The sequence below is a fragment of the Nothoprocta perdicaria genome, unplaced genomic scaffold, assembly GCF_003342845.1.
Source record: "Nothoprocta perdicaria isolate Ctin4 unplaced genomic scaffold, notPer1 scaffold_148, whole genome shotgun sequence".
NCBI lineage: Eukaryota > Metazoa > Chordata > Aves > Tinamiformes > Tinamidae > Nothoprocta > Nothoprocta perdicaria.
Window position 1 is genome coordinate 106,006 of NW_020454627.1, and position 25,693 is coordinate 131,698.

Consider the following 25,693-nt stretch of genomic DNA (forward strand, 5'->3'; position numbering starts at 1 on the left):
AGCTGCTGTTGAAAGGAATTATATGACTGTCTCAGCCCTCCTCCTCCTCAAACACAGTTGCAAATACYGTGAAAATAAACAAACAGAAAGCCAACAAACAAACAGACAGACAGGGATTTGCTACTGCCAACAGCATCACATCAGGTTTCGCYACAGCACAGTTCTACTGAGATTTTTCAGGATCTCTGTCATACCAGCTCTGGTACTGACTTCACAGCATAAGTCTTAGTGCAATGGTGGCTGGATTGGGCAGAAGGATTTTTTCTGTGAATGCTAGGGATAATCCAGGGAATCTGGTTGGGTCACCTGTACTGCAATTCACCCTTTCAACCGGGGACAGGTATTCTGGAAAACAAGATAACATTCCCAGTTTTGAAAATCAGTCTTCCAAATAACAATTGACTTTACAGATGTTTCTTTGGTTTGTCTTTACGTTCTTTTGCAGGGATACTGTGATGGTCAATGACATGTTCATGTACCTCCAAACAGGAACACACGGCTATCACAGAGACCATGTGGTAACTATCTATACTGTACAACCTGTAGTAAAAAACTGTCACTACATACTACTAATACATCAGCATCATAATGGAACCAGCCCTTACAATAAACTAAAAGAATAGTGCTAAAATAATGTAATATTGAACTTCAGGGATAAAATCTGCTTAATATGTTTTTCCTTTAAAAAGTTGCCCTACTCGGAGGACAGTAATTTTAAAATAAAGCTAAAACTCTTGCCAGAACAGCCCTGAACCTGAAGGTTTATTTATTATCGCATTCACCGGTGGACTAAGGATGAAGGTGGATGCCCCAAATCTCCTACAGATCCTACTGATACAGTGCAGCTGTGATGAGACAGTATGAGGGTTGGGGGACTCCTGTGTTTCTGACCACATCTTTTTTCCAGTCTCTGTCCAGCTCTTTCCTCTTGCTTCTCCATCTTTATGGGCACACAGAGGTTATATAGATCTTTATAATTTCATATAGCGATTTGCACTTGTTCTACCAAGAACTTATGGTAACCATTGAGCGGCTGAATTTTGTGCAGTCACAACTGCAAGAATCTTGGATACCTGAACCAGCAGATTTAGAACCATTTCTGCTTATAGCAGACACAAGTACATCTTTGGCTGCTTTGCCTCTATATGACACATTGATCACTGTGCAAATGGCCCCTTCTGACAGACACTTATGTCAAAAAGCAGATCTCCTCCTTGATTGTATTTTCAATAAAACAAACAAATAAATATACAAACAAACAACCGCCCCAAATCTCTACCTGAAGGCCTAAAGTCACCACTGCAAGTGGGATGTTACTAAAAACTTTGGACTTAAACTGTGGCTAAGCTGATCCAATACAATGTGGCTGTTGTGCTCCTGTTGCATATAGAATGAAGAGACATGAAGCAGTTCAAACCCAAGAGCGTCTAAACAAAAAGGAAATTAGCTTAGAAAAGGAATGCCTGAAGATCTCGGAAATGGACAGAAAAAACCAACAAAAATCTGGCTTAGCTATAAACATGAGAACACCTGCACCAGGTCAAACCAAAGATCTCCAGGATCCTTTTCTGACAACTGTATATACTTAGGGTATAAGACCAGGTCAAAAGTATTTCCTTCATTATCCTGGGTTTGCACAGCCTCCTCTATACTCCACTCTTTTGCATGTGTGTAGGGGGCTGCTGAGATTTGTTTTATTTTAATTAAAAATACTTAAAATGTAATATAAATATATAAATAGCTCTAGCTGCTAGAGCAGCGGGATTGGACTAGATGATCTCTAGAGGTCCCTTCCAACCTCAACCGTTCTGTGATTCTGTGATCCTGTAAAGGTTTAGGACAACAAGAATTCATTTTTCACTTAAAATATAAATTAATTTTGATTTGTATTTTTTTTTAATAAGCTTCAGGTAAAATAAAATGTCTTCAGTATTCATACATAAAGCTTATCACATCACAACAGAAAATCAAAGCAAATAACACATTAAATGATTTTAGGCTGTGAGAGCAAATAGTGGAATCAGCCTCCACCTCATGGAAGGGAAACAGTACAGTGATTTTTTTTTTTTTTAGGATAGAAATATAAAATTCTCAGCAGCGAAAAAGTACTACTTTTCAGAAATTCTATAAAAGAAGTGGAGAATTATGCTTGATGTAATGCATTTAGCTTAAAACAATAAATCTCTTCTATAACAAATTATCCAGAAAAAAAGTAGATATATAGATGGACAGATTACAGATTAAGGAGATTATTTTTAAGATGATAAAAAGTTTGTAAGCATTAAGTGAACAGGAATGAACTGTAAGAACCATTTCACTGGTCTCTTCTATCGCATTTTCGTTCTGCAGTAATGAAAATCACAATTATTTCTTTAAAAAAAAAAAAAGAAAAAAAGAAAAAGGAAATCACCTAGCACAGGACTCTCTGACCTATATTGCAATTGCACTGCCAGAATTTCAATCTTCTCTTTGCTGTTTTCCACACAGAGCATCTACAGCCAACTAAGCAAGCTACAGGATTATACTGTGACTCACTGCAGCATTACACTCTTATTGGCTTTTTCCCCACTTCTTTTGACCCAGTGTAAGAAAACTGAGATTCAGATCGAGAGCTGTAAGTAACCTATGGTGAATCAGAGTGATGACTTTCCCATGCTTAGATATCTAATCTGAAAATTAGTCATAGAAAGTCATCCTCATTCCCTGTCAATTAAGGCCATTATATAAACTGGTTTTAATCTCTCTCTGAGAAGTGTTGTGAAGCCTAATTCATTAAAGTTTTAATGCTTTCAGAATGTTACCTGAAAAATGTTATGGAAGTGCAATGTCTCATGTAATCATTTCTCTAGCTTTCTCAGGCAAAAGAAGATAAAAACTGACAATACAGATTTTGTATTACTTGTGTTTTGTAAGTTACAACTTTTGCCACAAAGAAAACTATTATATTGCATCAACATAATGTAGGAAAAATAAGGTTCAGATATGAATATTATCTTAATAAGTTGTGTAAGAGGAAAAACTGAGTGGCTTAGAAGATAAGGACCTAGGATTTCATCTCAGAAATCCCAGTAGGAATTTAATKTGCAATTCACTGTTGAGAAGTTAGTTGCAAAATAGCAGTTTAATCTGCTGATCGAGGGAATTTATTTACCCATATGCCTGCTTTTGTCAGGATTGTATTCCATATTCATACACAATAAATCCTGTAATTTTCCAAATCTGAGCCAACTGCATTTGGCATGATTATGTCATGACCAGGTAAAACTAAATATCTGCATCTGTCAGATGTTGCAAATATTGCAACTATTCTCCTCTGACTTCTAGTGCTTAAATTGGAGATGATGGAATAACTCACTGATGTGTGAAGTACCTTGAAAACATTTCTCTTAGAAGGTAGGTACAGTAAGGACCCAGACAATTAATGTATACCAAAAAAAATGGATAAACATCTTACTGATACATTGTTATCAATCTGTTGTTTGTTGTTTGTGCACCTTTGATGTTACTACTATGTAAGTTGCTAACCTGTTTTGAAAAGATTGGATCACTGAAGTATGTACTGACCTGTCCATACAGGTCTACTTATATCGAAACTCTAATGACATCTGAGGAAACTTTCAATCCCGTAGGCTAAAGAGTTAGATAAAGGAAAGGTCTTAATTTTATTTCTTAGGACTTGGGCACCTAAATCTTCATGGCAAGTTTGCACCTTCTTAGACTCAGAGGCTCATGAATTATCTATGTCATCTTTTTCTAAACAAAATGAAGCAGAGAAGGCTTTATTTTAATAGTCTGTCTGTGAGCAAATTCTCTCAGGTTAGAATTTCATTTGCTCAGTACCTTTGTGAATATGTATATTCATATGTGTATACCCCATGTCTGTGGGGGTGTATGTGCCTTGTATACATACATACATATTTATCCCTTATCCATATGAATAATGACTCCACCAATGTGGGTGGATGTAGCATGGATGATGGAGTGGGCATTACTCCATCTTTTGTTCTGAAGTTGAAACTATTCAATTTTGCATGGGATAGCTTATTAACTGTATGAAATCAACTTAGCAGTCTGTGTACTCATACAGGCTGAGAGGAACATAATTCTTCCCTGCTCCACAAATACAAAATATGAAATATGTCAACATGTAAAAAGCCCCTTCCTTCCCAGGACTCCCTTACAGGTTGAAAAGTGAGAAACACTYTTCAAAAAAGTTTGTACATTCTGCTAGGAGGATGGTTTTGTGCTTACAGCATTGAACTGGGTTTCATGATGTCTGTTTTTAAATCTAATATCCCCACCTAGAGATCCTGGGGTGCAGATGTGGAAACACACGTTCATTTAGTTTGTATCTATCTGATCTGAAAGCTAAGGTTTCTCTCCAGAAACCAGGTGGAACAGAAGAAAAGGGGATGTTTGTGTGTGTGTGTGTGTGTGTGTGTGTGTGTGTGTGTATTATGGCTAATCTGCATTCAGGTCTCATTTGACATGGAATGAGAAAAAAAAAAAAAAAAAGAACATGTTTAGCAATACAGATGTAGCTTCAGTGACAACCTCTTTTTTCTGACCTTGGTGAAATCACTTCTCATTTTCCAGTTACTACTGTTTTGCTGATTTAGACTACAAGTTCTGCAGAGCAGAAAATTTCTTTTATGACATGCACAATACTTTGAAATTGCATACTTTGTGATTCTATCATTATTTGAACATCTTCATGCTACTACTGCTTACTATTACATTAAAAAAAAAAAAAAGTCAGATATATCCAAGGTAAGCCAGCAGGTAATGAAAGTTGTTGCCATTTAATTATTGTTTTGTTGCCTGTGTGAAAGAAAGGTGATCTCGATTCAGTTCACAATAAGCCAGCRGTCCATCACAAAACCACAAATTCATTTCACTGCCATGTTAGATGATCTTTTCCCACAGAGGTGTCAGGAGGCACAAGGATATCAGTGTTCTCAGGCCTTGAAATTACTCCTTCAGGTAAGAAGGAGGCATGCTGGAGGTCTGTTTGTATTGCACTTTTATTGGCAAAGACACTTTTATCTCCAAGGCTGATGAACTGGTATAGAAACATTGATTTCTGTAAAAAGTTTTCCTTGACCTCAAAATGGTGCATAGTTCCATTTCCTATTTTGAGTTAARATTCTGACTTATGTTAATAAGCAAAATCACTCAACATTATAGAAGCCTACTCTAGATACAGTCTTTAATTTTCATAAATTTACCATATAACCTCATATAGGTAAATTACTACTACTAAATAAAAAGGTTTGAGGAAGGGAGGAGTCTTCCAAGAACTTAATATGCATTAGGCAAGAGGTGATAAAAGATCACAAGATAAGACCAGGACAACTTCTGGCTTCACATAACATGGTCCACTGTACTGCTTGCCATATTACACTGCATTAGAAGTTGAATAAAAGGTAATATTTAGTCCAGCTGCTTCTAGAGTGGACTGAACACAAAAAGTACACAACATGGTGAACTGTAAAAATTCTTCACACATTCAACTGTATTTCTTCATAACTTCCAATCCATCTACTCATCATTGAGCTATTCATGTGTAACAGCGCTTAGCATTGTACAGTAGCTCCCTGGCTCATAAAATATTTATTTTTTTTTTGTTATTGTATGTCCTTCTTGAACTTTGACCTTTCATATTTAGTGCTTTCTTGATGAAATATTTAGTAGTAAAATGTTTTCCATGTGAAAAGTAAATTCAGAGCTTTCAGATGGCATGGTCTGTTAATGTACTAGCTTCAACCCATAAGAGACACAGGTTGAATTCTATTCTTGGTCATATTTGGTTGAAAATTGAATTTACAGAAATTCTCAAACCCAAAGCAACATTGGTAGCATATGATAAAAGTAAATTTGCTGATTTGGTTGGAGTGGACATAGCACACTCATTCACAAGGCATWTTCAGTGAACTTAGAATAGCTGCATGGAAACAGTTCACTTTAAAATCTTGGAGTTACTTCTCAGTGAATAGAATGTCTTACTGATATAATAAAACAAGATCCCCAACATAAAAATATCTTGAACATATTCACAGATTATTATTGCTCTCTGTTAATTCTGTCAAAGCAAACCCACTGTAACGTCCCTTTTACAAATCTCATCAATTCATATACTTAAAGTAACAAACAAGGCATTCTCTTGAGACCAGGAACTGATGAAACTGGGATTTGTAACTCACAAGGGAATGAATTCAGCAGCTAGGGAAATAAAAAGTCCAAAAAACAATTTTTCAAGGTCAGGAACATCCACAAGGGCTCTATCTGCAGTGGTTTCTCTGATGTATTTTTGAAATCATTGCCTCCTTCTCATATTTGGTTGAAAGAGATCAATCGCTGAACAGGTTCTGAGTGGGGGAGTGACAAGCCAGCAGACATACAGATACATTCATATCCAGAATAAGCTCAAGCATCTGATTCTGCTCTATTACATCTACATAAATCAGGATATGTTACTTAAATCAATGAGTAGTACATATAGACAATGACTAAGAAGATAATCTATCCCATTCTCTTTGGCATTGTACTTCAAAAATGGSACTTTGTATCTCCCATTTTGAACATGCTACACACAGCAATAAGGACAGATAGAAGTGAAGAGGTAGAGAAAAGAGTGTGGAGTGTCTATCACGCTGAATTTTAAATTCATAACATTTTATATAAATTATATGTTGTACACAAGTCATGTTGTTTGGGAAATGTTAGTATGGGGAAAAGTTTCTGTATGAAATGCACTGCATTTCTCAACTGTAAAAGAGTAGAAGCACTCTTTTAAAAAGAAAATGAAATGAAAGCTGAACTCAGTGGATATGCTGGATAGGCTTTACTTAATTAATTGACTTTGAAAGTTGAGAACTTAAAATTCTACTTTGCTACCTATTTAAATGTTCTTCTCTCTAGTGGAGAGATAAATGTGAGAGGAATCCAGCTTTCATAATGAAAGTGTAGTTTATAGCCTAGTTTGATGACTAGATATTTAGCTTTTAAATTGAGAAACTTAGGTCAGAAACATTTCATCCTTACAGAGCACCTAAAAACCTTTTTACCTCAAGATGAATTTTCGTGATTCGGAAAAGATATATATCTTACAGTAATATCATTAAATACTCCATTATCTGCACAAGGCAAATAACTAGCTGATAGGGCCTGAGGAGTGTGTTTCCAAAAACTGTTAGCAAAATGGAAAGCTTTGCTGTTTTTATAGTTGTTTTCTTGCAACAGATGCAAAAGATGTTCTACAGATAGTAGAAAGCCAGGACATCAAGTAATATGTGGATATGTTCATTAGTACATGTGAGGAAGAAYTAGAACAAAAGGATAGCACAGGGGAATAGATCTTGTGGCAGCATATTTGTCTCAGGTTAATTTAGGAGAAGAAATATGGCAGTATTACCAGATTCACACTTTCATGGAAATTAAATAATGCAATCTTAAAATATGTTGTCTTCCAGGAAGATAGTAAAATGAAATATTATTACATATTTCATTCAAGGTATTGCCAGAGGCTGATACCATAAACTAATTCTCACATCACCTAACATATATGCTGGTATGTGAAAAAAATCCATTAAATATGTGTGTCTTAAATTAAAAGACACACATTAAAATGACAGAAATGGTGATACCACAGCGAACACCTAAGGCTTATACTTTTCATACATAATGTATTATTTTTCTTATTTTTTTGCCTTATGACCACAGAAGATCTTAAAAAACAAACAAACAAAACCCAAAAATTCAAATAAAAAACTTTTTTGGAGGTACTTTTACTAACTCTACCACTTTCTAATGTAAGACTGGTGCAGAAGGAACAGACCATACAGAAGCAGAAGCATGTAGTAGTCCTACCTTCTGGTTCCCTGATCTTCCTTCCTGCTGCAGATTTTCGTAGCACACTCCGTCCTGAGTTGAACAAACTAGTTAACTCATCAAGGGGACTGGTCAATGACCTTGAGTTTGTAGGACTATATGGAAATGAAGMTGATGAATTAGAGTTTGATTTCCTGTGATCTGCTCTTGCCAACTTCGGGGAATACGGCAGTTTAGAGAATGGAGAAGATGAGCATCCAAGTTGAGCAGAATTTGGTCTCTGAGGTACTTTTGACAGATCTGAGTTTGTTCCTGTTTTTCCTGTATTAATCAGAAAACYAGCACAAGTGTCTGGAGGAAATGCAAAATGCGTGGAAGCCCGGTAGGAAATAGGAGGTGGTATTGGAGGAGGAGGTGGTGGGAGAGGAGGAGGGGGTGTTGAAGGAGGAGTCACTTTGCTGGAAACATTGAACACAACCAAGCCAGGAGATGCTGGTCTTTCATTCTCCCCTTTCTGATTTTTGGAGTACTGTGGTGATAATGGACTTGAGCCTTCTGACTGAACAGGGTATTTTAAGTTGGTTTCCAAGACAGGAAGCTTTTTGACTTCTAGTGGTGTTAGAGGTGATTCATCAGAAGCAGGTGAACACGTGACAGGTGTTGGAGGAAATACAAGAAGTGGTGGCCTGTGAGGGAGCAGGTTTGGGAAAGGGGCTGGAATGTCACATGAGTCTTTATAATTGAAAGCTACTTGACTGTTTCCATCCAGCTCTTCGATATTGATCCTTTTTTTGCTTTCAAAGAACAGCGGAGGAGATCCAGTGACTACTGGAATTATTCCATTACCATTGCTCCCTTCTTCTGGTAGAAAATACTTCATTTCTTCATATACAGACTCTCCTTGCTCTGGGCTTTCTGTTTCAGCAGAACTGCCCTTCACTGCATTCCCTACCATTTCAATATACACGGGCTCATTTTCCTCCTCTTCCTGTGACATATACAGACTCAAAGTACCATGCTGTGGCCCCTCAGTAGATGCTGTTCTCTGTACATTTACAATATCATAGACGACTGGTTTAGTTACAGTGCTTGCCTGTTTCACCTCCCCTGGCTTTTGGCCATTTTGGCCAGGTATTTCTTCGTAAGAGCCACTAAGCTTTGTGTTGGGGCTTCGTTTTGGTTTTCTGGGAGGGATTTTTTTCATTGTACTGTAGTCATCGCTGTGTGGTCTTGGACGGGTCAGTACTAGGAAAGTGAAAAAGGTATGTGTTATTAACAGATCCAAGTCTGTTTTCCCTTGCACAGGTACAGTACTTAAGCCTTCAAATCTTGCCCATATTTTTATAATGAGCGATAGTCATGAAAGCAGGTAGCCAATCAAAAGCATACAGGAAACAAAATACAAACTTYCAGCTTCCAGGCCACAAGCCTTTGCCAAGTGGCATACAATATCTGCTTTACCTGTCACTACAGTCACTAAAAAGTGAGATGCAAACACCTGAGAGATTATTTTTTGAATCCAAATGTTCACTGAAAGGTCTCTTATAAATGCGCATTCCCCAAGGGAGAAGGGTAAACTAGGAGTTTCAGGATGTTGCTGCTTTGGCATATATATTATTGACAGTAACTGAAATATCCTCCTTTCATGTAAATATCTATAAAACCCTAATCACAGGCATTATTTTAGGCCTGCCTCTGCTTCTTTTGTGCTGCTGTGTGGAAATAATTTATGAAGTCAGGGAATGCCACAGCCTAAGGGGAATTCCCCAACTGAGTATACAGATAACAAAACTAGGCATCTCTTCACAGCCCCCAGGCAAGGAAGTGGTGGAAGGAGTAGATAGCTAAGATCAGTAGGTGACAGGTCTTTTAAGACCAAAATTAGATGGCATAAATCAGAGTTCGCCTTGGATGAAGGTTCAGGAAACTGACATAAGTTTTGGCAAAACAGTACAGCAGAGAAGCTGGTCCTATTATATCAAATATACAGAAGAATTCCATAGGCATTTTGTAAGTGTGTATAAACATTAGTGCTAAGGCTACACATATGAATACAAATTGTCCTTCTTTCAGAAAGCTCTACTGCAGTCCAAAGTGTTTACACTTTGACTTTCCAAGGAATTTGACCAAGGGGAGGTTAGGAAAAAACTGACTTACATTTAAACAGGATATGATAACAATAATCACTATGCAAGAAAGAGCTTCAAGATTAGAAAATGTTTGTATATAGCTTTAGGCCTAACCTGAAGGACCTTCCCTGATATACTTGGAGGACCCTTTCAACAAAACATGACTACTCTAACTTATTGGAGGAATGTTGAATACATCCACCTTATTCATCYTCTATTCATTCATTTCAAGGGTGAGGGAGGACAGAACAGTTTAACTGAAATGCTTTTCCATGCACTGAGACAGGCTGGGACTTTCGTAACACTTCCATTCTAACTGAAAAAAAAAAAGGTCATTGTAACCAAGTTGTGTATATCACAAACGTGGTATGACTGAATGCACAAATTATTCATGCTAATCTAAAAAAAGTAGGACAAAATTTAATGTTCAGCTTGTCAAAACTGAACATTCAAGCACTCTGTTTTAACTATCCAAGATATTCTAACATACAGTTTAGAAGGTGAAGCGAAATAGGCAACAGGGTAACAGAGCTGAAGATGACAAAGACCCTTTGTCTCTAGGGAGAATTGGGCAAATCTGTTTTGGCTGTTGACAAACTATGCAATTAGAACACATGAGCAGATATTAGCTGATCTGGGAACAAATGACAAATTGACTAATTTTATTTATTGCCACTGAAAACGTTTTAAGGAAGTGGGGCTCCTCAAAGGTGCTTGACTGCATTTAAAAGCATCAAAGCGAGACRCAAATCAATAACCTAAAGTAACATTTGTGCCGGTCTCTCTCTTTTATGCCTAACCTTCATTAGCGGTTTCCTTAGAAGCTGCCGACAAGCAAGCGCTAACAGCCTCGTAGGACGCGCTCAGTCGCGTGTTGGGGTCCCGCTTTGGCTTGGGAGGAGGCTGTTTCCTTGGTGACGGCAGGCTATTGCCATCATCCATGCTGAACACGGAGTGCAGGGAGGGGGATCTGATGGATGATCCCGCCGCAGAATGTACCAAGCCGTCCACCGCCATGGGGACAGGGACAGAGCTGGAGTGGAAGTGCTTGGGCGTTCGACAGCCGGCAAAGCTCTCCTCGGGGACCTTCCCACCCTTGTCCTCAGCTCTGAAAGCGCAGAAAAGAGGCCCAGATGCATTATTCAAATGATAACAATGAACCTGTTCATGCAAACATAACAGCAGCTTTTTGGTAAACAATCTCCCAACTCYCCTGCTGCGCCCAGGGGATGTGTGTAGTAATCTTCTGACAAACAAATCCAGATCAAGCTGCTAGCTTTCTTCCATTTCCTGATTTATGATAAATCAGGACACTGGCCCTTTTTTTTTCCGCACAAATGCAGCTTTCCTTAAGCAGTTTCATATTGTTGATCAGACATCCACTGAATGAATTGTTCACACTTTGATTGTTACACACAATCTAAAGCTGGGTTTCCAATCTGAATGATAATTTCTCAGAAATCCATTTTAATAGGAAGTTACTGAGGCAGTGAATGCTAAGCCTTTATCATTATTTTCTTAAAGACAACTGTAAATTCTATTTAGATAATCCAAAGATTTAAAATACTAGATGACCTTTACTCAGTTACTCTGGCTTCTGGGGATATTCTACCTAGATACCCACACATATTCTTTTTAAGTTTAATTACTAGTTATTATTTTGTTGATTTTGGCTACATCATTATAAATAGCCTATCATTTAAATCACAGTTGTAGACAGTTTCACTTACTGAATTGTTTTTCCTGTTGCTTTTGCTATTTTAATATGTACTGAGAAACAATGCTTTAGCACTTGCTTCCAATAAACTGACTTCTTTAAAATATTCATCTAATGACTTATTCCTACAAAGTAAAGATGTCGAAAACTTTTAAATTTTGAATGATATTATATTAGGTAGGAGATGCTTATGTCATCATTCTACAAATAACCTTTTTTTTTTTTTCTCAGATGTAATTTTGCATTTAAAAAATGTGGTTTTGTATTTCCAGCAGAGCTAGAATTCAACTATATGATATAGCCAGCTGTCCATGTACTAAATGAAATAGCTAAAGATGAAAGCTTGATGCTCAGTGGATAATTTGTTTTCACTGTAATGTTTAATTACAGTCTTTCCTACAAAGCATTTCCTCCAATATGTAATCACTGGGATGTTTGGAGCTAATTAAGCAGATGCACTGCCATTTTCATTTTAATAAAAATTACTGACAAAAGTAATGAAAGCAAAGGGASTTGTTCCTGATGAGAATTATTTTCCTATGGAAGAATAAACATTTGTATGTCCAGCAAATTAGAGGCAAACACAATGTGCCTGCCTGCAAAGGCTAGCTCTGCCCTTTCAGATGTCTGTGAATAGATGTGGGGATTCAATCCCAAGCAGGAACTCTCCAGTACGTACTAGATTTGGACCACAGGTATTTCTGGAAACTGTGGTGAGAACTAAATCCTGACTCTGAACAACAAACAACAACAACAAAAACGTGGCAGATTTTTAAGTGAGAGAAAAGGATCTTCTTGACAACCTCTCTAGTCCTGTAGACAATCGGGATTTATTTGTTTGGACCTCAATGCTTTTCAATGGTTTCCTAGCTGCTTAACATCTTGGCAATTTCCTAGTGTTGGAAGTCAGAGGAATTTTGCTTTGCTTAATTGCTTTGGTTAAAGTCCCACTATAACCGACCTTTTACAAGTATATAATAAATGCTCAGTGACTTAAAAAAGTTCCTGTAAAACAGCATCTCCTGAACCAGATATAACATGTATCTTTAACTTTCCGGAATGCATGACCTGATAAAAAAACAAAATAGTGTTTAAGATTGATTTGAGGCAAGCATATACTTGAGAATCCACTTTCAACTCTCTTGTCACTTCTATGACTTCGTAAGTTGGGAAGAAGTGCGCTAAAACTGGAGATGTGCTTTAATTCTTCACTCTATAGCACTGAATATGTTTTCTCTTCTTACCTTTTAGGGACTTCTTCTGGTCTGATCCTAGCCTCTAACTTTTCCCTGTGATAAGCAGCATTCATTTCATTGCGGAGTCGGTCGTTTTCCCGAGCAATGTCAGATGCATTTTGAATGACCAAGGCATCATATGTTTTCAGTCCCATATCCTCAGCGCTCTGCAGGAAGCTTTGGATTGAGGTGACTTCTTGCTGTTTGATGCTCATCTTCTGTATTAAACGCTGACGGGCTAGGAATCCTCTTACAACTATCGTAACAGAAGCAAAAATATATGGATCAATGAAAGAGAACTAATTCATTAGTGAATAATGCAGTAATATTGTATGTTCTGCTGCAAAAGCATTTAAATCAAGTTCAGCTGATAAAAGAATACAAAGAATGAAAGAAATGCAACTGCATATAAAACCATCATACTAAAACGGAACTCTTTTTGTTTTATATCGGCAGTGCTTAAAGGAAAGCATGATGGTAAATTCATTTATAAATTTGAACTAACACAACTCAAAATGTTTAGTTTCATTGAATATTACTGTTCCTTATACTACAACTGGAAACATGTATATATGTTGCAGAATGTAAAAGCATACATATACATTGTAAACTTCCTATGTTTCCAAATAAAACCTTTGGTAACTGAACCTATGATTTAATTCAGTAAGAATACAAATTTCTTTTTTTTGGTTGTAGTCAATTTAAAATAATGTTTTAAATATTTCAGTGTACTAAATTAATAATAATAAAAAAAATGATAAAAACCACCTCAAGACTTTTGAGTGAGAAATCATATCAAGGACTTTTTTCTTCTCCATTTTCTTTCAGCCAAAACAATGAGATAAGTCTAATGCAAATTTCTGAAATGTTTCTCTTACACCAAGTCTGCACTTTTCAGGTTAAAATTTTCATCTGCATTGCATCATCTTTGACAGCTCTCTCATGCTGAGATAAGATTTTGGTGTATTTTCTGTATTATTTCTGAATTATTTTCTGTGTTTTCCTATGTAAGTATAGACACTGCATAGCACCCAAACTAAACCATCTAATCTCCTGAACTGAAGAAGTGCCCAGCTGATTGTAAACAGAAGGTAGGGGTACTTCTGTGGCCCTTAGCAAATAGGCCCCTAAATTGAACCTCTATCTGCATGTGGTACTGGTATTTTTTTAGCTTATGCTCTGGCTTGGAAGAGAGTTACTAGTGAGAATAAGCTTTTGTATTTTGTTCTTGCTGTTTTTGTTGAAGCAGAGGGCAATGTAAGATGTTTTCTATTATAATCTCTGTCCTTGTTTATATATTTAAAACAAGACAGTTTTAGAGATGCTCAGTGCCTGGCTGATGAAATACAAGGAAATACAAGAAAAGTTAATATTAAAATACTAGCAGTGCTTGTGTCCAAAATTCAGTGGTTTGGAATCATACTGGTTTATCTATTTAGAAATTATTTATAATGGGAAAATTTGAAGATTTACATTTTTATAATTATAACCAATATGCCACTTCCTATTCCTTTAGTTACATTCTATAATAAAAAATAACTCCTTAAACACCTGAAATATCATTGCATTTACCTAATTTCGTTGAAAAGAAAATTCATAGCTGACTTCTGTCGAAAATTTTATGAGAGCTCACATTGGATATACACATTACTGAGTATGAATTCATAATATTGTTGTTGAGAAGGTAATGAACACATGTACAGAGCATTACCAGGTTCACTGCTCACAATAACATAAAATTGGAAAGAGTGTAATAATCCAGAATTACTCCTTCTCCTGAAGAATTTTCTTTAAGACCATTTGCTACAGAGTAGATAGGATATTTGATAAATGGTTGAGCATCAAATCCTTCATGAATGTGGAAAATGCCTGTCTTTCAAAGTTTCAATGCATTTTTAAAAGTTTATGTGTGTAGATGTGTGCATTTCTACTTGGACAGAAGAAAAATAAGTAGACAGTAACACCATGAAGATGGGTTAGGAGAAGAAATGACAGAGGTTAATCCTCCATCAGAACTGTTTCCAGGTAGGAGTGGTGCAGGTAGCCTGGTAGAAATGTCTCGTAAAACGACATCCTTTAGAGCTAGTGACAACATTTAGATACCATGCAGCTACTCTGAACTTTGCACATGCATCAAATTTGAGAGGTTTTGAAGAAACATTCAACAAATTTCTGTCAGGAAGATTGGCAGACACACACTCCCTCTTCTGTTTGCACACATTTTCATTAACTGAAAGCTCCATTTGAAAATGGACATTTCATGACAATTCCTTTTTTATAAGAGCATTTCAAAGATTTTGTTTTCAGTTCAGCACAGAGCAGAACCCAATTCAATAAAAAGATGTTCTGAAATGAGACTGTTATCTCCTAGACTTCTACTGCTTTGTTTCATCTACCAAATACCACATACCAAATACCAATTTGTCTTCTGCACTTGTTCCTCATTTATGTAGATCCGAAGTAATTCTCACTTATGCAAATTAAAATAATTGAGGTTAGCACCCTCAAGGAAGAGAAATATCTATTTCTTTATAGTTCATCTAAGGATAAATATCAGAAATGTGGAAATTCAAGCAGGCTGTGGATCTGGCTTCTGTGACAAATGTATTAATTATTGTGTATGCAATGTATTAAAGTTAATTCCTAATCCAGCTGAGCTCTTAGGAAAGAATTTCCAAAGGATGGACTTTTCTACAGGTCCAAACATTTTCTCAATGATTTGATATGATCAAAACTTTGCATAAGTAGATCTTACAGTTGTGAAAAAATATGACAAAACCCTTGAAATTTTTGATCCTTTGTTTAAATAAAACTTCCTACACACAATTTTGCTTTAATTTGACCTCTTTCTTGACATCAGATAATTTTCAGAATAGCAGAAAATCCTTATTTGAATTGCTTTAATTTTTATTCTAAACTGTGGCAATGCTGAATAGATTAGCAGAAAGACTGAGGTAAAAATGGCCTCTTTGGCTGAGAACATTTTGGGGTGAGGTGTTTTTTCCTTTTGACTCAAGTGTTTTCACAACCTCCCAGAGCAATTTGATGTGCCAAAAAGCCAGCTTACTGTCAGTTTACAACTGTAGCTGCTTGGGAAGAGTTTATTCTGTGAGCTACTGTAGTCTGCCTATCCCTTAACCATTCAAGTTCTTTATTATCTCAATTTTTCCAGACTGCAGATAAGAGAGAAGTTTTGGATGCACAGATTTGCAGAAAATGCCTTTTCAACATAGCTTAATTAAAAAAGAAATGTGTAACGAGCCAAGATCATCTTCACCATTCAGGCGGAGTTTGGCAGATGCCTGTTCTTTCGACTCTATCAAGCATAGATTTATCTGAGGATGCTTTACATTTTGGTGTAGTGCTATATTAAAGTACTCTCTGTATAAATTTGAATCAGAAAGATAAATATTTGAATTCTTTCATAACTCTGTATATGAAGGGAAAATGGATAAACCTCTATTGCTAGTGAATGCAACATAGCTATGCTGCATTAAAAAAAAAAAAAAAAAAAAACCCAGAAGTTTAAGAAATTGACTTCAATCTCTACAGTGTGCAGTCTGGTGCAGTCTCTATAACGTCCTCAATACTCATTCCTGAACTGCTGATTCTGATTCTGGTTCTGCTAGCTTTGAGTTTTCTCTTCTTTCCTACATTTTCCACTATATCCTCTCAGTGAAGAACAGCTAACTCAAATGAAAAGTGGTTTATATACTTTCATATCTGCAATATTATTCATCTGACTTATAAGAAAAAAGGTGTCTGCCTTCCAATTTTCCTTTAAAAAGGTGCTAATGGGAATTATTGAAGACCTCAGCCAAATACATATATAATGTATTGTGTGAAGGAAGCTTCTTCATGCAAAGCAATATTCAAATTTTCAACAGTTATTTGAATTTTTGTTAGGAAAGGGAGCAGAAGTGGCAGGAAATCAAGTGCAGTGGGTATCTCCTTAAAAAAAAAAGTAATTGTGACCTTAATAAAAGCACTGACGTAAGTGAAAATAAAAACACCTAAACATAAGAAGTGCTGCCAGATATGAAAGCTACAACAAAAGGAGAAAAAATAAAGAAATCTAAACTATTAAATGATTAACTTTGTATTTAGTGTTGCTATATGTATACATACTAATTTTGCATCATTGTTGCTATCTGTAATTTGCAACAAGAAGTTAAAGGAGATATTGATACTTTGAAAAATTACTGAACATATTATAAAACGGAAATATTTAAGATATCCTTAGTTTTAATCACATCCAGCAGTTTGCCATAAAATTATGTTTGATAGACAAAAAGTCTTTTTCAAGCATTACCAATGTCAGTCTGGCTTCCAAGAAATCTGTATAAGTAGTTAGCTGGAAATGTGTCTTTTGGGAAATATATAAAATACAACAATTATTCAAGGAGAAAACATTCTTTTCAATGTTCCTGTGCTCAGTGTGCAAAGCTATAGCTCATGATTATTTGTTCTGTAATTGTTACCTTTTTGGCACGTTATAATTTTCTTCTGAAGCTGAAGGCACAAATCGTTGAGATGGTCAGCTTGCCAGTATTTAAGAAACACTTTTCGAACTCCTATCTAGAATACAAACAGCAGGGTTAAACCTTCACATAAAGAAAAAAAAGAGTCAAAATAATGACAGGTAAATAATGATAGTACATTTAAAATCCAGCTAAGACTTGGGGCAAGATTTGCAATTCAAGAATAGCACAATGTCAATGCTTGTTCAGCGGGGCAATATCACTTGGTGTCCTAAAAGATAAATTAGGAAAAGTCAAACAAACTCTAAGGCACATAGTTCAGGTCCAAAACAGATACCACAGAATTCAAGCTAAGCACAAGTTGGGAAAAAAAGTATTCTGAATGCAATTTAATTATTTTAATGTGCTAGTCAAGGTAATAGAAAATAAGTTCTGACATTTATATAACATGGGGATGTAAACAAGGATAATGGTGATAACGCCATAAACCTATGTGAAGCAGAAAAAGAATAACAGACAGTTGCCATCTGTCTAAAAGGAAAAAAATAACTGAAGTTAGAGGATAAGAGAAAACGTGCCAAGAGCAAGAATGATTTCTAATGCCCAGTAAAATTATGAATCCCAATTTGCAAATTTGCCTATTAAATCTATTCTGCAATTTCTTTTAGGATCAAGTCTTAGAGGTCACAGTTAGTGACCTATGTGTGAAAAATACAGACTAAAGTACTGACTGAGCTTATGATCTTATTTTAGTGCTGAAGACTTGCATGGTTTAACTCACCTCGTTCTTTGAGGTTCTTTGTCTTAATAAACACAGCAGTTAACATTCTTCTTCTTTTACAGGAAAATTTAGCTACTTAGATCAAATGAAAATACTTTTGATAGTTTCTGAACATGCTGAAACAATCCTTTAAAATTCCTTTATGTATAATTTTCAAAGGCATTCCTTCCTAATAGCCTTTAAAAGCCCCAACAGATCTGCGACTCCACAAATAGTAAGTTAATAAAAAATTGCACGAGTGAGCAGGTAATGGTTTTCTTACAGCCCATTTTCATCTCAGGAATTCTTTAGAAGAAATTTCCTTTCACTCCTTAGAAATAGGAAAGACCAACACTAGATAGATGTGCTTTCCACTGAAGATTACATTTTCCATCTCGCTATTCATTTTGAATGGCTAATAGGAATACTTATTAATTAAGGCAAGTCTGACTGAAATTCCAGGTCTTGTTTGCTTACAGTTCACAAGCTTATTTTTTTCCCATTGCACTATTTATTTATTTATTTATTTATTTATTTATTTGATAGATGTGTCAGACAAGTATTATCAGGAAGGTTTGCACATCTTTCCAACTTTTTAATCCAAATGCCGTAGTCAGATATACTTCACCAGTAGTGATGAACTATAGAAAACCAGGACATATAATCTACGTTTAAACTTTTTTTAATTCTATTTAAACTATATTTAAATTTCCTCAGCAAACCACACAAATTTTCGCCTGTCCTCACCCAAAATTTAAGCCCTTTTTTTTCCCCCATGCCTTCAACATTTTTCTGGGATAGCACAACTCTATTTTGATTCCTTTCACTACACCCTTCTTTACCAAACCCTGACAATTCTGTGATAGATGTTCAAGAAACAACATATTTTTCCATCCATCCTAACATACATGGAATTTTCCTTACTACCACCTTCGGCTAATCTTTCTCACATTACCTCATACCCAGAATTCTGTAAGTTGTAACTGAAATATTGTTCACATGGTTAACTCTAGTGAAGATAGCAGTTAATTATCATAATTAGTATGTTTATCAACGTAACTCTCAGAAGACCGAGGATCAGATACAGAAAATTCACTTTCTTCCACAAGCCTTCTATATCACATTCAAGCCTTTTCCTCTCTCACTTGCGCCTATACTCAACCACAAATTTCTTCTTATTTCTATTTATTTTCCTCCATTTTTCAAAATGATTGTTACCCTCTATCTTTCTTACTGGAAGTCTCTAAACATTGCCCCCTACCAGGGCAATATTTGACAATACTTAGCAGAAACATTGGAAAAAGCATCAAAAGAGATGAAAGATTGTATTTTCAAAGCCTATAAAAAGCCTGATTACCAGCAATGCTTACAGCAAAATTAACAATCGCTTTCTCTATTAATCCCATAATTAACATGTCTAGAACATCTATGCTACATTTAAAGTATGTGAATTAACTAAACATTGAATTCTAATTTATTTGACAGTGTTTAGTCACAAAAACACTTTTAAGAAGACTGCTCAAGCTTACAGTCACTGGAGGTACCAGTGTTTGCCATGTGGCATGGTAAATCCACAAAGCCAGCTATGGGACACCTGAAGCTCTAGCTCTCTTCTCTCCTGTCCTAGTGACAGCATAAATGGGGTTAGTGCTGCATCACTTTGACTGAGCTCTTCATTAGTAGAAGCCTTCTAAGATTTACAAGTGAATGAACAAAGTCCAGTCACACATTCATTTTCACACACATTCATTTTTATATTTGGATAAAAGCTATTACAACATTTATATCACATGCCAGGTCTACTGAGGGCAGCGCTCTAGAGAGCAGGCTTAGAAGAAATTGTTGGGAGACATTTGATTACATCAGTATAGCTGGAGATCTGTATGACTCGATCTTTGAACTATATATGTTCTCCTTTGAAGCTGACCGAGAAGAACGTAGCCTTCCTGCCCTTTGCACAGACCTGGTGCTCTGTAAGAGCATGAAAGCTGAAAAGTGTTGGAATTTTATACTTTGCACAGCAGTTATGTGCCTGATATCAAGCCAGTTATTTAGGTTGCCACCTGTCTCCATTCGGATCTTGTCTCTAATCACAGAATATTTCCTGCTTGCTGCAGGGGAAAAAAAAAAAAAAAAAAAAAAAGGTTAAAATGCTCTCCGATGAAAGCACTCACTTTTCAGTACTTTCTGGACTACAAAGTGCTCTCATCTGAGTCTGAAATTTTAATGTCATTCAGACTTCTGTAAAAGTAAACCATCTGTGAATTACAGTCATAGTTATCTTAATTAGAAAAGCATTAGGGTTTTAAATGTTATTTTTCAAAATGACAGAATTTTTAAAAAATGAAGTAAAATTGTCACTGATGACTACCAAAGCTTCAATTACTGCTACAGCCTATTTGGTGCTTTTTTTTTTTTTTTTCCTTTTTTTCTTTTCCTTTCTAGGAGGAGGGAGAGAGCATTGAAGGGAGGGTTTTTTTTTTTTTTTTCCTTCTTTCGATTGTTTTCTTTTTTTTTTTTTCTCTTTCTCTTTTTTTTTTAACAGAAAAGGTGTGGGATGTAGAAGTACAGACATTCAAAACTATGGAATGGATGCTGAGATGGTGTGTAGGTGGCATGGAGGCAGTATTAGCTCATACTTAATAGGTGTCAAGGGAATCTGTAAAGCTGTTCTTTAGTTTAAAAAAGGCAATTTGTGGGAGTGCTGTGTGTTTCTGGCAGTACTTTCAAAATAGCTACCTACAAAAGGCAGAGAACTATAATCTAATGATATTTTACACAATGACACACATTTTCACAGTGCATTAATGAAATGTTAAAAAAAAAAAAAAAAAGTCCTGGTACTATTGTAAAATGTGTCTTTTGCAATGAGCATGTCTGCACAAATACTATAATGACAAACAAATTTGCAAGGGACTAATCTTTTACAAGGGTTGAAATGTTCTTCTTAAAATCTTACCCTCTCAGCTTCATTTGTTAGCTTTTCTTTATGTAGTTTAAGAGTTTCTTTGCTGCATGCAAGCTATTGACCTTGCGCAGTGGTACATGCTGAGTAAACTCCCAATTTAGCATAACTTCTGCATGGTCATAGCATGAGGTACGTGAGTGGTCTAGTATTCACTCAAGCAATGCTTGTCACGATTTGGAATTTGGAGAGAAAAACTGTCATTCAGCTCCGGGAAAGGGTGGCACAAAATATATTACCAAAAACTGTACAAATCTCACAGTTCTCTGCACTTGCGAGACAGAAAAAAAAGGACTACATCGCAGGAAAGGAAAGATACAGAAAATATAAAATGCATTTGAGAGATACTTGGTGGAGGAAACACTATTCTGGCTTTATCTCAAGGGGCATCTGTACTACGGACCTATAAAATTCTGTTACTTGAAAATTCTAGGGATAATCGTAGGTACTGAAAGAAAAACATGAAAGTGTCTCTGTGTGTGAACTGAGAAGTGCAGACAATGATAACAGGCATAGCAATAGCGGAGAAAATAACTTTTGAAGTGGAAGACCAAAAAATAAGAGATGAAGATGAGAAGAGAATATCCAGAAGTGAAGTATCCGGAAAGGAAAAGAGGAGAAGGAGAGAAGAGAGCCAAGGGAGAAAATCGATTGTGAATTAAAACCTTGAAATCCAGATATGGGAGAAGATTTGAATGCAAAAAAAATCAGAAAATAGTCTGCAAGACCATAAGCAAATCCTGACAAGGGGATGCAGGGAGAGAAAAAGAGATAGCAATGGAAATCAAAAATAGAGCTCCGTGTTGAAAGACAGAGGTTGTGAGTGGCCTAGAGAACGATCTGTCCTGGCACAAGTAGTTGCTAAGAAAGCTTGCAGGGAGCATCTGGCTAAGGCTGGGCTATCCATAATGTTGGTGATGTTGGAATAAGCTCAGGGGGGTGTTTCTGCTGCTAGTACATTATTTCCAGGAACATAATAGGATGATATGTCACTTGGACAATGTTATTTTGCTGACACAACTCAAAGCAGCAAGGAAATAGAGATGGTGGTGTTTTATTCATCTAATGTTAGTCTGAAACCTCCTGAAAATCCTCCTGGGATTTTTTTTTTATGTGATCTTCATAATTTACCTAATTTTAAAATTGCCTAAAAGAAAACGACTATTAAAATAAGACACTCAAAACAAAAAGGAACATCACTTCCAAGACAGTTAAGATTACTAAATGACAAATGAATAAACAGACACATAATTTAGGAGTACTCAAAGTTTTCCTATTCAGGGGGGAAAAGAGTTAAGAATATCTTATATATTACATCACTTTCAAAGTAATCAAATACTTTTATCATATTAAGTACAAAGTAATTCATATTTTGATGTATCATTATCACTTTCATTTTAAGCTAAAATAAACAGTATTGTTTAAACAATATCTTAGAAAACTCTGTTGTGAAATAAGCATATAATTTATATATATACGATTTCATATGCTTTTGCCCATTTTTATGATTTAATCACCTGTTGCTTCTGTCTTATGCTTTTATCATATATGTACTTTTTCTAAGAAAGGCCTCTGCTATAAGAATACAGTACATTAATGCCATAAAGATCAAAAATATTTAAGGACAGTTATATCAAAACCAATACATTAAACACCTGTAGGTCAGTAATGAAATATGATGTTTCTCTTTGTGTCTGTAAGAACTGGGGATCAGATTCTTCATTTTCCTTCTGCAAATCTAAGATTGCAAGAAGAATGTAAATCCCTAGAGAGACTTCTGAGAATTCCCTTTATTGAAGACCTATTCTCTGGTTTTGCATTCTTTTTGAGCGGAAAAAGTTTCATAATATATCTCCAAACTGGCAAAGACGATTTCTCCAGAAACACTGCTGACTTCTGAAACAACTATCACAGTGTCTATATGTGAATAAATGGAATAAAAGTGGATGGGCAGCAACACAGAGTATAACTACTTGATGCTTACTCGGAACTTCATAAAAACATTCTGACTGACCTGTTCTGCTTATTTCATATTCTATGACATTTTTGGATCACCTCACTCACATTAAAACCCGTGTTAAAGTTTCCAAAATAAGCAATATCTAGAGTTCAGAATTCAAGGTCACAGATAAGAAGAAATTACTGGGGATGAGAACAAACAGGCTAAAAATGAAAGGATGAATTCAGACAAAGCATTTTGGATGAAGAACTCTGTATCTACCCAGACAAGTATTTTTAGAAAACAAAGCCTAAAAGATCCACTTTTAGTGAAGTCTGGTCCTTGCAACTCTTGCACTTAACAGCTGAACTGTACAATGACAGTAATTTAAACTGATGCTTTGTTTTACCTTTGGTATAATGCAAGCATTTTGGCAATTCTTATCTTAAATAATTGAGAAGTATTAACTGCAGACCACTGACCTTAACTAAACAGAATGTAAAGCTTCAAGTTTTGATGAGAAAGCTCGGTAAGCTATGAGCTAACTCACCCTTATTGAATTCATATTTGCAAGCTCAACAGGGACAGGAATGATAATCCAAATAAATGAAAATTTCCAAATAAATGAAAATTTCCGTCTGTCGGGGAGAAAAAGCCAAGGACTGTTTGTGCCCTATCTTTCTCCCAAACTGCGGCAATGTTGGAACTGTAGAATTTTCTTAGCTAATGGTAATAAATGAACACAGTAAAGAAAATGTGGACTGAGTAACGTAAAGGACATCAGATTTTGAGTCAAGAGAGCTCCTGTATTGTAGCTCTACACTGAGCCTTCAATACTTCCATTGCACTTGACTCCAAAATTACTAGATATCATCTTGCTCCCTCTTACATGACGGGCAAAACTCTCAATGACTTCTCTGGGGGTTAAAGAAGTCTATTACTTTCACTCTGTCTGGAGTAGAAAGAGTTTGTTTTGATGTAAAAATCTGATTTTCCTTTACATAGGGTGTGCTTAAAAGTCATAGCAAGCAGCTAAGCTTGTCATGATCAAGTATATATTTAACTGAAAAGAACACCTTATCCAGGCTGCACACAGAGTCAGAAGGCAAAAACAGCCTTTCATTAATAGCTCTGCACTTTTGCAATTCTAGTATTTCAGCTAACTGCATGACTGAAACTGTGCTGCATGTCGGCTTCAATGAAACAGCTATTTTATTGTCCTAGTTTAGCTATCCTCCAGCTCAGCTTACCCAAGCAACAGCAACATTTCATAAACCTATCAACACTTCTCTAATAAATACTTTCTTCTAACACAGAGTCTGCTGAATCAAGCACTAGATACTGGCTTAACTGGTAGTGTTTGCTCTTCTGCTCTACAAGAGAGCAGAAAATAAACCATGATTGGATTCTGGTCTAGGATTTTGTTCATCTGCCTTCTATTTTTAAGCAAATAGCAGCATTTACAAGAGGAGGAAGAACCTGTTCTGTGAACAGGATCTGGATTTTGTTGTTTAACAGCATACTCTCCAAACACAAACTATAAGAGAAAGAAAAATGCCAAGTAGGAAATAAATATAAAATAAACATTATCTTTGCTCCTTCTTTTCTTCCCTTCCTCCCCTTCCTTTCCTTTTTCTTTTCCTCCCTCACTCCCTCCTTTTCCTCTATTTGTCTGTCTATTTGTTGGTATATCTATCTATAGAGCTACAGCCCTTCAGGTAATAGTGCCAATTGAATTATTAATAAATATCTGTAGCAAATAAATTTTCAGCTCTCGTAGTGATTCAATCTGGCCACAGTGGCTGAATAAACTGGTCATACATGCAATCTTTCAGATGACTGTTAGTGATATAACTCCTTTATTCTGGCTGACATCATTCTAGATTCCTAATTCCTCTCCTTCTCCCTCCTTCTCCTCTTCTCGCACCCATGACAACTGCAGATTGTATAAGCTTCCTCATTTAGMCCGTGCAAATTTCACGATTAGTCAAATGAATCAAAAAAAGATAACTRAAGGAGAGATTATGTGACAAAGTCATTAGTCACTAATGCTGGATACTTAGATATATGGTTTTGTATCACCTACTGTGTTTRTGTCAAGCTTGTATTCACTGGGCATTTGTCTGAAAGAAATTCTTTGGCTTTAGAATTTTTTTTCTGCCTTTTTTTCAGTCATTGTCATCTTTTCATCTGTTTTTCATAGCTCTCTGTGGCTTGGAGAAGGTGTAAGGTGAAGGTCACTCATTTTTTTCAGACCATGCTCCTTTCAGCTTATTCTATTTTTAAGAGCTTCTTAGCCACTAAGTGACAATGGTATAACTCTCATCTACAAACCGTCCTATTCCATTTAACATCATAGCAAGAGCCTTGTGCTTTTCTGATTTGAAGGATAATGCAAAACACACTGCTGTAGTTGTGAACACCTCRCTTTTCATGGTGTTAATACTTCTCCGGAGGCAGCACCTCTAAAACCTCTCTGGGATGACAAGCTTCAGTTCACAAGCACAATGGAGAGATTCTGTTTTACAGTTACTTTTTTACAATGATATCTGTGAAGGTTTCAGACTTGTTTTCAAATGTCAGTCACTAAAGAATCACTTGAGCAGCAGGCTTTCACTAAAGGCCAACTGATTTTTT

At 36.0% G+C, this 25,693-nt stretch overlaps 1 protein-coding gene across 1 annotated transcript in view; it reads right to left on the minus strand.

Annotated features, from left to right (window-relative positions):
- Nucleotides 1-25,693, minus strand: part of MYO16 (myosin XVI) — a 272,053-nt gene that overhangs the window by 30,160 nt on the left and 216,200 nt on the right. The window contains exons 29-32 of the mRNA XM_026034575.1: nt 17,393-17,489; nt 12,921-13,167; nt 10,760-11,067; nt 7,870-9,075 (exon numbers count right to left, since the gene is read on the minus strand). Of these exons, the coding sequence (XP_025890360.1) occupies nt 7,870-9,075; nt 10,760-11,067; nt 12,921-13,167; nt 17,393-17,489 (1,858 nt within the window). The remainder of the gene's footprint in view (nt 1-7,869; nt 9,076-10,759; nt 11,068-12,920; nt 13,168-17,392; nt 17,490-25,693) is intronic.